The 17,025-nt window shown below is 31.2% G+C and overlaps 1 protein-coding gene across 3 annotated transcripts in view; it reads left to right on the forward strand.

Annotated features, from left to right (window-relative positions):
• LOC145249623 (putative oligoribonuclease) overlaps window positions 1–17,025 on the forward strand; it is a 123,596-nt gene that overhangs the window by 96,090 nt on the left and 10,481 nt on the right. For all 3 annotated transcript variants that reach the window (XR_013863557.1, XR_013863556.1, XM_080111354.1), the window contains exons 2-4: window positions 9,839–9,922; window positions 12,013–12,090; window positions 13,234–13,454. Coding sequence is in view for 1 of the 3 variants with exons in the window: in XM_080111354.1 (XP_079967480.1) it covers window positions 9,839–9,922; window positions 12,013–12,090; window positions 13,234–13,454 (383 nt within the window). In the remaining 2 variants the exon portion in view is untranslated. The remainder of the gene's footprint in view (window positions 1–9,838; window positions 9,923–12,012; window positions 12,091–13,233; window positions 13,455–17,025) is intronic.

Below are 17,025 nucleotides of genomic sequence, written 5' to 3' on the forward strand. Positions count from 1 at the left end.
ACATTGTCATATCAGTGGCTGCTCCTAGTGGTTGGGTGTCCGCTCCTGCTGATGCGATCTGTGTTTTTGTTTGCATATTGTTATAAGCTCGATGGAAATCCTGTATTTCACAATATAACATGCCACTTTATTACATGTTGAAATTTTGCTCAATTCAAATATATTCTGTTAAGATTTAGTGAAATGAAATATGGGTGGGTGTTGAACACATAACAAAAACAGGCACTTGTGCATTACTGTCATGGAACTACTTTTTTTGGTTTCATTTTGAACAATGATTGTTCAAACAACAAATTTTTCAAACAATAAATTTTAATGATTTTTCAAAGAAACAATTTTAATGATTTTTCAAACAATCAATTTTAATGATTTTTCAAACAATCAATTTTAATGATTTTTCAAACAATCAATTTTAATGATTTTTCAAACAACAAATTTTAATGATTTTTCAAACAACAAATTTTAATGATTTTTCAAACAACAAATTTTAATGATTTTTCAAATAATAAATTTTAATGATTTTTCAAACAAATTTTAATGATTGTTCAACAAATTTTAATGATCTTTCAATCAATTTTAATGATTGTTCAAACAATAAATTTTTAATGATTATATATATTTATCTGTCACAAAAAATTCAGAATTTTGACTTTGTTATGAAAATCGTAAATTTTGAAAACAAACAAATGTTTTCTTAAAACAAAAATAACTCACTCATTATGACCATTCAAAACTATTTATAAATTTTAAGTCATACATTTTAACTTTCATTCATTTCAGAATTTTTGTGTAAAAAAAATTAAAAGAAACTTTTATTTTGTGTTATTAGAATTCTCTAAAAAACAATATTTCTTATCTATTTTGCATAAACTGCATTCCAAATAAACATTAATTCAAAAGTGAATAAACATAGAAAATTTCATGAAAATTTGACCATTAGTTGAGTTTTGCTAGCTTTATTAAACACACATATATTTACATGTTAGAATTTGCTACTATATAGGAATGTTGTAAGGTGTTGCTAATGTAAACATGAGTACCTAATTTTCTAAGCAGCTGTAGGGATTGCATAGTCATATTAGTTTGTAGGCATGCCACCACCTAATTTATGAGCACAATTTAGGATCTCTACCCTGATCTTGACATTTTTAATTCCTATTCTGGATTTGAGGTTAATGTTGGAGTTAAGGAAGAGCAATCTTTTGTTCTCATCATCAAGTCGATTCTTGTGTTACTTAATTCAACAATTTTTATATAAAAATAATGCTTATTGTCTCTATTAACGACATTAATGTGAACAAGTATGACACTATCGTTTCCCAATTATATATGACACTATCGTTTCCCGAGGAGAGTTACTTGGTTGAGGAACGTCCTGGGAATGTTCCTGCAGATCTACTATATAGTTGCCACATCTTCTGGCTTCACACTGCAAATCTGTCTAACCATTGCTCTGTCATTGTGTTGCAATTGTTACTTATATAAATCGATTCCTGGTTATAATCTTGTTATATTAATGTCGGCACTGATTATATTTTGCATAAAACTGGCTTAGACGAAAGTAGAACAAAGAATATTATTATTGCTTAATGTATCATGAGAACATACCAGTATGTTTTTATTTAACTATATACTGATCATTCCGTGAGTGAGAGCAAAAGAAAATAGGTCATAATTATGTAATTGTTACACTTCTCCAGGTAAAGTTTTTTCAAACTTGGAAACCCTTTTTATGGCAAATTTCAGAAACTATTGAATTTTGAACTGAATTTTTTATTTAATTCATGGGAGTAGATTGTTTTCATTCTGTCAGCCATGACCTGATAGGATTTATTTTGATACAATAACAATGAGAAGGATCTTCGTTATTTTCGTCAAAATTGGAAATATTTTCAAATTTTTACCATTACGGAATTGCGTTTCTTTCATATGTGTCTTTTTAAGTTGAACCACTAAAGCATAACTAAGCAAAACAAATAAAAAAGAAATGAAAACAAAAACAATACTATATTTTCTAAATGGATCGATTAGAGGAACACATTGTTTTTTTCAGTTGAAAAATTTCAGAAGGGATGGAAAATTATAAAAATGTAAGAGAGAAAAATGGAGAAAATATAATTGGACATTTATTTCTGGTTTAAGTCTCAAGGGTTCCTTACTAACTTTATCCCATGTTATAATTTAAGGTGAGTAGAATGTGAATTTTAGATTTACTTTCGGCAGCTGCGTTATAACTCTTGCTTCCCTTATTTTGTCCTTTAGTCCTCACATTCCATGAACAATGTTTTTTTCTAATGAAGAGGGAATAATTCTGTTTTCTGGGTCAGAATCTATTCCATTTAACACTTATCACTGGCAAGTTTTTAACTTTTAAATTATATGTTCTTTAGCTTCTTACATTAAGTGGTTTCGTGCCTTGTCTCAAGCGATTCACATAAAAAAGTGTTAGTTAATATTATTTTTAGTTATTAAAGCCTTTAGTAAGGATTGAACCTTCAATCTTCAGAAGACTGTCATTTAGAGCTGGTTGTTAATCAAAACCTATAACCATGAAACCTCAGATTTGAGAACGTCTTTTCAAAGTTGAAAAAATGCACATAAATAAGGTCAGAGGTTACATTGGTTGAAACGACAATCAATATGAGAATGATAGTCTGAATATTCTAATTAATCAATCATCACTTCAAAAGTTTTGAAAAATATTGTTGAGTATACATGCAACAAATTTGACATTTAATAAAAATGTCCTAATGAGGTGATTTGGTCATATGATGACCAACTAGATTGCTGGGCATATTAATTTCAACTGAAACATTTAAGGACTTCTTATGGGATTTGCAGGGCAGGCAGTCAATTTGACACCAATCAAAACTATCTCCATTTGAAGATATACTGCCCCCAAAAAGACTTTTGGCAACCAATCTTTATTATTACTATTCCTTTTTTCAACTTTTCAATGTTCAGCAACCTACACCCAATAGTGTAGGCCACTTAAATATATAAAATTTGTTGTTTATAGAAGGGCCATGTTTTCTTTTCTTTGGCAACCTTTTGTTAGGGATTATTATAGGGGATAATCTGACAGTTTATATGAAGATTATTTCCTATAGTCATGCCACTACACATGATGGTAAGTCTGCCTTTTCATATTTCTATATATTAGGAAACTTTGAAATGTGTTGCATATTCTATGTGTATTACATATGAGCATAAATAAATCCTGTTATATTTTTGTAAGTACAGTTTTTAGTTCCTCTTTTGTTTATGCATAAGAAGAATGAAAAAAATAGATCATTTTCATATGAACTTGGAAAGATCAAACTCCACTACACTATTTAATTTGCTTAAAATCAAACAAACAAATGTAATGCCATAATCGTTATAAAAGAGAAAGTAAATTTGGGAAGAAATTGGATCCAATAAACAAAAATAGAGAGTAATGGTGTAAAAGAATGAAGTAAATATATTTCATGTAAAATATATCAATTCATCAGAAAGATGAATTGATATATTTTACATGAAATATATTTAAAAAAAAATGAAAAAAACAAAAGATATCAATTCATCAGAAAGATGAATTGATATATTTTACATGAAATATATTTAAAAAAAAATGAAAATAACAAAAGATATCAATTCATCAGAAAGATGAATTGATATCTTTTACATGAAATATATTTAAAAAAAAATGAAAAAAACAAAAGATATCAATTCATCAGAAAGATGAATTGATATCTTTTACATGAAATATATTTAAAAAAAAATGAAAAAAACAAAAGATATCAATTCATCAGAAAGATGAATTGATATCTTTTACATGAAATATATTTAAAAAAAAATGAAAAAAACAAAAGATATCAATTCATCAGAAAGATGAATTGATATCTTTTACATGAAATATATTTAAAAAAAAATGAAAAAAACAAAAGATATTAATTCATCAGAAAGATAAATTGATATCTTTTACATGAAATATATTTAAAAAAAAATGAAAAAAACAAAAGATATTAATTCATCAGAAAGATGAAGCAGAAGGTTATGATGGAGAACAAACCGGATGATTCTACTTTGTATTATGTACGTTCAGAGAATTTCTGCCATTACTAACTAACAGAGCTTTATTTTTGTAATCAAATTAAAAAAATAATTATTTATGCTCATTTATTTAAAGAAACTCGGTTATTTCCCCTGCATTTGTTACCCTTTTGGCACAAGTGTTAAGATTTAATACATTTTTATGTGATGTGTTTTTAAATATAATATGACCGTTTGATACAGGAGAGGAAATCTGATGATGATGGACCATGGCCATGAATTTGGAATAGGGGCGTATAAGCAAAACAATTCAATATCGCCGGTTTTATTTGTATTGTAAGGTTTTATATCTTTATCAAAATAAAGGTAGGAAAACTTACCTCCCATCTTTTAGCCTTTAGTCATATGTATTTTAATGGCCTATAACTTTCAATGGTTTCTAGACCTATGGTGTGGCATGATGAGAAATTGCCAAGTGCAATTGTAATTGATCAATTTAGTTAAATTAATTATGGAGTAATTAACTAAAAGAAATTTTGAGTTAATGCATAGAATATGCCGAATATTATTTAACAACTGATTATATTAGAGTGCAGATTCTGCCACACAAAATTGGAAAGTGTGAGTCATCTGGTATCAAGTTGCAAGGTTCTTTTAGGGGACGGCTACTAAATAGCAAGACATGATGGAGTATGTAAGTACCTCCATTGGACCATCTGTAAAAAATCAAACATCTAGTGTAGCAGCAAGTCCTGGGAACATCAACCTGAAAGAACAGTTGGAAATAACTCATATACCATACATTATAACCATCTAATCCCTACAGCCACCTACCTAGAAAATGCTGCTGTGAAACCTGACATAGTTATATGGAATAAGTCAGAGAGAGTGGCAACCTTGGTTGAAGTGAGTGTTCCTAATGATGGAGGTCTGAACAGAACTGAAAGGGAGAAACAGACCAAATATCAAGGTCTCTTGTATCATATGAAAAGAAACTGGAATCTTAGAGAGATATCAATCATATCAGTTATTATAGGTTATTATAGATGCCACAGGGCTTTTGAAGAAGAACCTGAATTCCTACCTAACTAATATTCCTGGTGAACCAAATGAAAAAGAGATCCAGGCAATTACACTTAAGGGAACAATAAGGATGCTAAAAAGAGCTCTCGGTTGGTGTCAATAAAAAGCAGGGGAATGTCGGCAGCTGGTTTGGCTGCCCCATACCCAGCATTATAGTCTTCAAAGAAAGAAAATTAAAAAAAAAAGAAAAAATGGTGGCAGAGAGTCTCTGTTTTGATTGCAAGCTACTGGTGGAAAATGTCACAATGTTAAGATATAGTTCCTCGATTAAAATGACAGCCTAGAAAATGCTCAACTTGAATTGTTATGGCTGAAATCAGTAATGAGATAAAATCCTGTGATTTTAACAGAATAATCAAGATATGATTTTCATAATAAACAATAGTTATAGTTTGAAAAATGGAATTTTGAGGAATGATTTTCTGTCTTGTTGACAGACATACTAAGGCGTTCTAATTCTTAAAGAAAACCCAACATATATTAGGGGCTTATAATTAAGGCCAGCCTTTTTTTGGTAAATAATTAAAAAGTCGAAAAAACAACATGAATTCCAATTGGGTAGTGAATCATGAATCAAGTAAAAGTCCCAATAAAAAAAGTGACACTTGGAAGAATTTGCTAGAAGACTGTCAGTCAGCTCAATGAGACAAACAGACAGGTGACTGATCAATTTGCCAGGAGACTGTCAGTCAGCTCAATGAGACAGACAGGTGACTGATCAAAGACAGAAATTCAAAAGATTAAGAATAATTCTTTCTCAAATTCAACTTGTATGAGAAAAATACACAAAGCAAATTTCAAAGTACCCTAAAACAGCACCAGTTTAATTTCTCATCTTGTATTTTCTCCCTAACAAGAGCATCATGATTTTTTATTTCTATTATTTTCACATGTGTGTGTTCCTATAAAGTGAGTTTTTCTTGTTTTCTGTTGCCAACAAAACTAACCACTTATCTAAGTTCCCAACTAAGTTGTGTCAACAACAAAATTCTGCAAATCTTTAAGCATAGCATGATCATAGAATGATTCAAGGAGTCACTAGTTGGAATGTGTGTGATCCTTGTTAAATGCTGAATAACCCAAACTATGATGGTGGGTGACTCTGGGTCACAATTGTATCGCAAGGAGAACTTTTTTATTATTTGATATAAAACACAATCTCAAAGGTATACCAACGATTTTCTAAATACTTGGTACAAGAATAATAAAGAATGATATAACTATATAATAACTACTACTACTACTACTGCTACTACTGCTGCTACTGCTACTGCTACTACTACTACTATTATAATAATAATAATAGAGCAAAGAAACTTATTATTTTTAGGTATGCAAGAAAAGTTTCTTAAAAAGATATGTCACAGTTTATTAATTTTTTAATCTAATCAAAGTAATGGAAATAGTGATATATATATATATATATATATATATATATATATATATATATATATATATATATATATATATGATATTTTTGCAAAAATCAAGACAACAAAATATAAAATGTATTTTCTTATGCGTTACAATTGTTTTATAACTGTTTGGACAATTTTAAATATATCATTTAAAAATATTCCAAAATAGCTTGTCTTCAGATGGCAAAATACACTATTTATGCATATATAAACACATTCATAATAATTTTCTTTTCTTTTTTTTTTTTTTTTTTGCTAAAATATTATATGATTATGAAAACTGATAATCATGGAGGTTTAATAATTGAGTCAATTAATTTTGATTTTAATTTTATTGGTATATGGACATTACTGGAATTTTAATATATTAAAATTTTGACTAAAAATACTAATAAGGTTTTTTTTTGTGCGTGCGTGCGTGGAGAGAGAGAAGATTGGCAAATGAGATTTTAAGAAACTAGCCAAAAAAGAAAAAAATGGAGTCAAAAGTTAAATAATTTATTGCAGCAAGAAATGAATCAAGTTGTGTTAATCAGGTTAGACACAGAACCCCCCCCCCCAAATCTATTTTGTTTCAGGATACTAATGGAGCAATAATTTCAAACAAAGAAGATGTCCTCCATCACTGGGTATCTGGAAAGATTGTATGAGGATAGCACTAAAAACTGATTGTGTGATAAATAACTATGTATCCAAAGTGAAATAAATGGTGATTGACAATATTGACATTTGAGAATGAGTATTCAACTTCTAATGAAGGCAATATGTCTTATTTGCAATGCAATTTTACAATGTGAACAGATTCATCATAAGTTTAAAAAAGCAATGCACCATATTTAAAAATCACAGAATTTTGAAGATATGTGTGCATTTTGTCTTGTCTAGAAGAAATGGTGGAAGGGTGTAGAAAAAGATGGAAACTACCGAGAAGATATCATAATATAATTTTAGAGAGCTAATACATGATAGATTGTATTCTGCAGTATGTAGATGAAAATATTTGATGATGCATCAAAGGTGGACAACACGTGCATTTCTTAATTTGGTACTTGTGCATTTAACAAACCAGACGTAACTCAGCATTTGCTCGGCTTTGTCCGGCGCATGACGTCAACAGCCGGATAAAACCGAGCATTGGCGATAAAATAAAAACAACGCTACAACAAAATAACTGTACAATGAAATTGTAAAATGTAGAAACATAAAAAAAATTAAATAAGTAAAAATCAAAAACCTACCGTTCATTTGTTTTTTTTTTATTATTATTTTTGAAATTGTTTTCTGTTTTCAAAATAAATACATATAAAACAAGTTTTTTTGTTAAATAATAGGAAACTTTTTTTTTTGTCTGAACTGTTTTTTTTTTTGTTTTTTTTCAATTTTTAACGTAAAAAAACATATTGTCTATGTCTTAAACACGTAAAAGTTAATATATTTTTTTTTTGTTTTTGCAACTCTTTATGTCAAATAAATGGAAAAAGCCTAAAAAAGGGCAATAAAAAGCATTGGGGGGGCAGGAACAAGGATTATTTGTACATTTTTTTTCGCCAGAAACAAGGATTTTTTTTTATCTATTAGTGGAAGGAGGGTTTCGGCGTTCCTATTTGGTACAGTGACCAAGAAACCCTCCTTTTCCGCGGGGTCGTATCCACCGAAGACCCAGACCAGTGTCAGAAGTCTGCCGATGTTGTGTTTTCTGCGGTTAAAAACAGACTCGTCTATTTCTACCGTATGGCCTCCTGGGCCTCCAATCTGCCGGCGATTCCTAAGAAAATAGTCCCTGCATATATCACGCAGGAAAATTTTCCAATCCACAATTGTGTGGCGAGAACGTAACCCACATTCGCGATGGAGATTTTTTGTAGATGCCATCTCGTACGCCCATAAGTATATTATTTTTATTATACATGCAATGGTTAGTCGGGATTTTGAGAAGAAGGTTCCTATCCTAATGGAGGTCTATCGACGACATGTTACACGTCTACAACTCCAACCGTAACCGTCGGAAAGGCTTGTTCTCTTTGCAAGTACACAATCCTGGCCAAAATGTAAACATATTTTCTCTTCTGCCAACAATTTCCGTTGCTGGCAAAAGTTTAGTGCAGCCTCTGAGGTCTGGAGCTGGTCCGCAATGTTTGTAATGTTCATTATTATTTCGTCAGTTATCTTTTTAAAACAAAATTTTTTCAACTCTCTTCAAATAAGCGTTTCTTGAGTTGTGACACTCTTCCAATTGATAGCAAAATTCTCATCTGCTTAATCGGCAACGCTCAGTTATATCCGGCTGTTGATGTCATGTGTCGGACAAAGCCGAGCAAATGTTGAGTTACGTCTGGTTCGTTAAATGCACAAGTACCCTTAATTTAAATTAATACTGAATAGATTTTATATAACAAATAAAAATAGTTAGCTAGTTTTTCTAAGAAACTGTGTCCAAGCACAGTCAAGGTTCAGAGAAATGATTGTTTAAGTGGAGATTGAAGGATAAATGCTATTTACAAAGGATAGGGACAGTATTATCATGAGTATATTCTAAGCAGGTTACATAAATTACTGGAAGGTGCCGAAACACTTAGCTAATGAAATCTCAGTAGCCAACAATTGGCAAGTGTATCTTTTGTTTATCAATTTTTTATGGTATCTTTTGTTTAAATTGTTAGGTACAGAATAGTTTAAAAACCTCCTTCTCATGTTAAAAATGGCTTTCTAAATAATAACACAATTTCAGCATGATCTGTAAACTGCACAAGTACCTCTTTTTCATTGAAATTACCATTCAATGATAGGTTTGGATTTTTTAATTTTTTTTTTTTCCTTATTTTTAACTCTTTGCTAGTGTTTTAAACATTGGCTATCATTTTCAGTAAAAAGAACACACACACACAAAGCTATTTTCCGGCAATTTATGTAACCTGTTTGCAATATGCCGACAATAATGTGGTCCTATACTGCGTAAGTATAAACAAATAGTGTTTATCTTTAAAATGGAAGATTTTGCCATTGCTAAAATAAAAAAGTAGGATAGACAGATTGTGTTGATATATACATTGATGAATGAACCATTGCTACGAAGAAATACAATTATTAAAGCAATAATTATTTGTTAAATTCTATATTTGCTATTTCTTTTGATGTAAAACAAATTAGAATTTAACTTTTTAGCAGTTTCTTTATGAAATGCTATAAAAATGAAAAAATTATAATTCAGGAAAGTTAGAATGGAATTAAATTTGACCCTCTAAATTTCTGATTTATACATAAAAATATTAACATGTATTTTTTTCTTTTTTTCTTTTTTGAAGATGACTGGTTTGGATTTGGAAAAGGATCGCATCATTGAAATGGCCTGTATTGTCACAGACAAGAATCTAAATATCATTGCAAAGGTTTATTTTTGTTTACCATTTATACAGAATAGACTTCTTTTGTTTTAACTTTATAAAAAATTTACAGAGAATTTCAAAATCTTGGCTAGTTGATCTGAAATAAAAATGAGATTCTATTTTTTTTTTATTATTGATTGCACATAAATAGTATTCAAGAATTTTATTGAAAGAACTGACCTGCTCAATTATCATCCCATCAGTTTCCTTCTATCTGCTAAAATATTTGAGACATTAATCAATCAAGCATTAGTTCACTATCTTGTACATGCTAAATTTCTTTCTGACTGACAGTGTCAATTTAGAGAAGCCTGTTCTATCGTGGATATCCTAATGATCATCTTGGAAAGTAAAACATGCATTCAACAAAGCAGAGAAAACTAGGATGTTAGTTCTTGATATATTCAAAACCTTTGACAAGGTCTGGAATGAAGATCTTGTGAAAATTAAATCCTATGTATTACTCAATACAACCTGCGCATTCAAATGTAAGCATAACAAACCAATCGACATCTCAGATCTGGAGCAAGTCGTGCAATGGGGAGTATAAAGGAGCTTGTTATTTTAAACACCTCCAAAAGTAATCTTCTCTACTTTTATCAACAATGTGCAAATCCTCATTTTACTCCAGTTGAAACATTACTTATCTTTCTTAACTTTATCGATATTTCCATGGTGGTTGCTTTGCGTCTCTTCATAAAAACGTTTTCAACAAGAATTTGTCTTATTACCAACATTGCAAAGAACTTTGCTTTCTCCATCTGTCTATATAAAATCAAATGAAACTTTTCTAGGAAAAAGGAGCATTGACCGGCCTCTGAATTAATGACAATGATGGGAACGTAGGTGGAAACTTCTTTCCCTAACAAGAAAAACAACAAAAAGCATCAGTAAATAGCATCAACTCGGGAACAAATTCTAAAATTTAAGATAATAAATTTTATTTAACCAGAAATAGTTTATTTTTGTATATGGGAGATGTGCAAGTTGTAGTTATTCTTGAATGTTCAAGATCTCCCCACGAGCACAAAATTAATAGGAAATAATTATTAATTTCATTAATAACACCAAGAAATATGCATTTTTATGAGACGAAAGTTCAGAATCATTATCCAAGTGAAAAAAGAATGTTTTCATAATTGTAAGATTATGGCTGGAAATCTTTCGTGACTAGGAAAATCCTTCTCAACTAAGGAAATCATTATGGTCAAAATATTTTATGAAGAAAACCTCACAAGTGAAGTATACCAGGAGAGTAAAAGTTTTCTGAGCAAAAAATATTCATTCATTGTTGTTTGCATGAACTTCATTAGGAAAGGATTGAGTTATTTGTTTGTTTGCAGTTTGAACTTGACATTATTAGCAGTGCAGTTTTTACATTCTGTAACAGACCCCAATATGTGTGATAATTTCAAGCAGCAGCAAAGATGCCTGCAAACAGCTGTCTGGAAATCGTGGCAATGTTGTCTGGACTGGTTTGTTTTTGGTGTGTTGGCCTTTTTATATTGGCTTTCTAGAATATTCCAACCCATTCACTGTCTACATATGCAAATAGACAAAAATATAGTCCATGGATTTGTGTGTAAACAGATTGCATTACAATCACAATTCAACAAGCCAACAGAACTGCATAAGTGAACGGTAACAAAATCAATCTGTTCCTGAAATGAATAAATTCCGTCTGAATAGATTCTGCTGATTACATTACAAGCGACTTGATTTAGTTGGTCACTACACTTTTATAAACAAAATTTCTTTTCAAGAACTTCCCACCTATGAAACACATTACCATGGAAATGTTACCTTACAGACTAAAACATGGTCGTTTTCAAATCAAATATCATCAAATATCTGTCATGTTGTCTTGTGAATTAATCAAAGTTCTCAATCGTTTCATGCTACTGTTGCATCATTCAATTAAAAATTTCACTAACTTTTATTTTTGAGTGGCTTTTAACTTCATATTAAGTGCAAAATGTTACATGTTTGCAATTTAATTACAAAATTGTATTCTCTTTTGAATCGTTATAATTATTAATCAGTCAATTTGTGCAAGTCAGCTTCTTTGTTATTTCTTAATTTCTCTGTTGCAGGGTCCAAATTTGATAATCAACCAACCCGATTCCCTTTTGGATTCCATGAATGATTGGTGCAAAAAACATCATGGACAGGTAAGTAAATTCCCCACGTGAACTCAGTGCCATGAACTTTTTTTTTCATTTTTGATTTTCATGAAATGTTTGCCAAAGAATTATTCAGATTAAAAGACAAAATTTCAGTTGAAAAACATGAGTGAAAAATGGAAGGTTTGAACTATAATCAAGCTTTCCTGTTCAGAAAGTTTTCCCCTCAGTGCTACCGCACTAAACTGTCTCAGACACTCTTGGGAAAGGTGTTCATTCTGCATCTGCCACTCCAAAATTCTTTTTGTTTTCCGCCTACCCAACTTCCCAAAATCTATCTCCCTCAACCTGTCTGGAATATGACTGCAAACTACATCTGGTGCCAAAGCTCCAATTTGGGAGGTTTAGGGAGTATGGAATCAACACTTAGCTACCATTATTCCCAGGTCCACTTTGACCCAGAGTGGGAGTATCTATAAGGTATGGGTTAAATAGAATTAATTCTAAGTATGTCTAAAAAAATATTATTTCAAGTTTTAGTGAAAACAAACCCCCAAAATGTGCATAACATGAAATAAGAAGCATAATTAATGCAGTTGAAATAGCAGCCATTTTGTAAGTTTTTTTTTCCAAAGATTGAGCAGTTAAAATCTTAACTGCAAAAAACAAATTGTTTGTCTCCAATAAAATTTGAAATATTACTTTTCAACACAATAACTGTATAGTAGTATGTCAATAACATTATATGGAAGGACATCCTTCAACCCAATACTGGTAATGTCTTAACACTATTTGACTAATCTGTAGCACTTTGTAAGTCAGTATTAACTAAAAATTTAAGGTTTCAGAATTTTTTAGATGAGAATTCATAATTTGTATTATTTGGATCATCTTCGATTTATTCTTGCAAGATTTTGGCTAATATAACCTTCGACTTTCAGATTTATCTTATTGAACTTGGAAATCTTTCTTTCAAACTCGGGATTCTGTATAGAATTTCGAACAAACCCTTTATTTACTCCACAGGAATACCTTTGACCTCCAGAAGACTGTCACTTAGAACTGATTATACTTAACACTTTATCTATTACACCATGGATCTTTGCAGGTGATACTAAGATTACCATTTACAGGTGAGTAAATTAACTAGCAAACATACCCATTAATATTTAACATTTGTTCTGTTTTTAGTCTGGATTGACGGATGCTGTGAAGAAAAGTGACATAACTCAGTTGGAGGCTGAAAAGATGATGTTGGCATTTGTCGAACAACATACACTAAAATCCACTTGTCCTTTGGCTGGTAATTCCATTCACACAGACAAAATGTTTCTGGAAAAATACATGCCAGATTTTATTAAGCATCTTCATTATCGAATCATCGATGTTAGTTCAATCAAAGAATTGTGCAGGTAAGACAGGCATGGTGAATTTTTCATTTTCAAAAAAAAAATTCAAATATTTAAAAATTAATACAGAATAATATTTGTCATCTAATTAAAATGAAATTAAAATTGAAGTTATTAAAAATCATTGAATTCTATTAAAAAAAAAAGCAGCAACTGTTTTATTTCTGTTGTATTAAAAAAACGTTTTTGTTTTGTTTTACTTTTTTACCCCCAAACATGGCATATTGCCACTGAGGTATAATGGGCTATTGTGATAGAAGCCAGATTAATAATTGCAACCTGGTTGGGAAGCTTTGTAGCAAGATGTTCACATTATATTTAAATTGGTACAGCTGTGGAAATACAGAGCAGGAAGGGGATTCCAAACACAAACGGTTTTAAAGAAGCAGCTGTAGAGTAAAAAATCTTCTGGCATCTAGCAGTGAATTAATGGGATTTTACTGCAAGTCAAATCCACTTATAGTTACGCTAAAGTGGTACAAGTGCATGAAGTTCATTAAAGCACATTCTGTTAAAGAAGGAGGTCACCTTTGCCGAAGACTTACAGCATCATTTATGTATTTCATGTTGGCTAAGAATGTCAGGCCAAGGAGTTTTAATGTTGGACTCTTGGGGAAAAGTTGCTTTTGGCCATGATCATCAGTGGTTGTCTTTTATTGGTAGATAGTGTTACATATTACTTAGCAGCATTATGCGGGTTCAGGATTATGGTTGACATCTTTTTTGACTGTGTCTCATACATAAAGGTCCATGTGGGAGTAGGCAAATGTTATGACTGGTGGTGGAAGAGAGTCACTTCTGGGTTTCCCCAGAGATACAAGATGTAGTTGAATCTTGCTACTACACGCATGACCTTGCAGCAGCCATCTTTTCCATCCGGCACTTGACAACAGCAGACAGCAACTCAATATAGCCACTTGAATTGAGTCTGAGTCTGTTTTCAAAAATGTGGGGCAGCAGGACATGGTCTCTGCTGAAAATATACCCAAACACCATTATAGTTAAAGAGAACTTGGTCTTCAAGATATGCCAGCCTTTGTGTAGACTGGAGGCCAGTCATCTGTTGTTCTGCATGTTGTGCAATTAGTCCTGAGAAGAACCAGAACATCCCCTGTTTAACAAAGTGTTGAGAAGTTTCTTGACTTTCGTAAGGCACTTTGACAATAAGTAGTTGGTCTTTGTGACTCATATGAGAAGTAGCTAAGAACATCGTTTAGTACTTTCTTTTTAGTTTTAACTCTAAGGCCCATTTCTCTTATCAAGGTCAACATTGCTTTGCTTGGATCTTTTTGCACCTTTTTTTTTTGTAGCTTCTCAACTTCCTGCTGGCCACTTCTACATCTCTGCCACAATTCTCCAGCTCTCATCTCATGGCCTTCAAAATATTCAAGGAACACCAAACTGCAGTCTGAATTCTTTAATTCAGTATGAATCGTTGGAATGCAAATTACTTTCTTGCAATATATACATGCTTTCCAGTTGTCCATGGTATCCAGCTCTTAAATCCATTAATAGTGCACAGAAACAGATAGTAAATACTTAAAATGGTTATGAAATGAAAGAATATCAAAAAATTCAGTTTGATTAGATTTTTTTTCATTTGTTCTATTTTTCTGATGAGTTTTCATCTTTCTTATTAAATTTATCATCACAAATTATGAAATATATATTTATATCCCACATTTTATCATGAGTTGAGAGTTCTGATAGAGAATATTGCCTGCTGCTGTTAGCAATAATGCATAGCTCTTCATAAAAGGATAGAACATTATAGACAACTAATAATGCATATTTAAAACATATATAGGCCTTAAAATTTTCCTTCTTTTTGTAACCAGTGCTCATGGTTTAGTTTATAGAGACTCCAAAATAGTCGAGCTTTAATCTCATCTTGAACCACTGACTAGTCTAGCCACACTAAATAGCTGTGTTATAATGAAACTGTTTGAGGATCACATACACATATGCATATAAAGATTTACATGAATCATATATAGATAGATACACTAGGAAAATATGACTTGTTGGGTTACCCATTGAGATTAGATTTTTTTTGAAACAGGAAAAACAGAGTTTATAAAGTCAATTAAAGTTTTTAAACACAAAATTGATCTTTCTCCTCCCTCTCTTTATTTATATATATATATATATATATATATATATATATATATATATATATATATATATATATATATATATATATATATATATATATATATATATAATCTTTTCAGCTAGGAGTTAAATAATATTAACACTTGTAGTGTTTAAGTTTGATCTAAAGGTTGGTATCCCTCAAAGTTTGGTATTGGGTTCTCTGCTATTCATCTTTATGTTTAAAACATTATCCAGTGAATTCTGTACAGGATTATCTGGAAATTATTGCTAAATCAGAAGAAGAACAGCATGTAAAATGTTCAACTTGAGGGAAAATCAGCATGGAGCTGAAAGACTTTTGGGTGAACATGAGGAAGATGAAAGTTATGATCAATGACCCCAATTTGCATTCTCTGAAGGATTCTGGCAAGTTTTCTTGTAGAGTTTGCAGATCTGCCATTGGCAGCAACTTTGTATTCTGTACAAGTGGTTGTTATTGGGTTGACAGAAGGTTCAGTGGGATATGAATGGCATGAAGAACATGTAAACATGTAGAACTATGCAGAACATGTTTACCCAGTTCAAGGCCTACAGTCAGAAAGAGGGTGAACCTTGTTTTTGAATGTGTGGATCTTTTTTGTACTTCTAAATTTTCACATTTTGCTCTGTAATGATTAGGGGAGATAACTTGAAGGAAGCAATCTCTGCATAAGATGTCTTTCAAATTAAATTAACTGTTAACTTCTCTGTAGATGGCCTGCAGAAATTGGAAGTTGTGGACTCCTTTTGCTATCTTGGCAATATGATTTGTGCTTGTGAGCAATGTGAATTAATTCAGATCATACATGTATGGGCTGTGCAGAGTTTTGTGAGTTTCTTCTCATTTTAAATATGTTCTTCATTCTCACTTATTAGTCACGTTCGAATTTACAACATCTATGTCTTCATTGACATGTTATATGAAAGCGAATGCTAGGCTTCCACTAACTCAGTCTTTCTGAGGATGTAGAAGAATGACATGGCTATGGTTCGGTGGATTTGTGGTGTGTGCCTTGACAGCAGTTAGTTCTGACTTCCTGCTATTGCAACTGAAAGTGCTCAGATTGGAATCAACTCTATATTGCAACTGTCTATGATGGTATGGGCATGTTGAACAAAGCTCTGGTTCAATAAACATATGTACACTCATTTCAATTGAGGAGAAAAGGAAGGCCAAGAAAGACTTGAAATGACTTAGTCAAAAATGTCTTCAATCAATAGCACATCAAAAGCTATAGAAATGATAGTATTATGCTGAATTGAATGAATTGCATCTCTTTAATTTAGTGCATACTTGGCAGCATTACAGTTTAATTTTCTTTATCTAACATATAAAATTATTTTATTAGACTTTCAAAGTCAAGCCAAAATAGCATTTAAGCTGATAAATCAAAATTTGCTTCTGACTAAGTAAATTTTCATCTGTTTTTGTTATGCC

Source organism: Euprymna scolopes, chromosome 28, assembly GCF_053919585.1.
Source record: "Euprymna scolopes isolate OS-2025 chromosome 28, ASM5391958v1, whole genome shotgun sequence".
Classification (NCBI taxonomy): Eukaryota; Metazoa; Mollusca; class Cephalopoda; order Sepiida; family Sepiolidae; genus Euprymna; species Euprymna scolopes.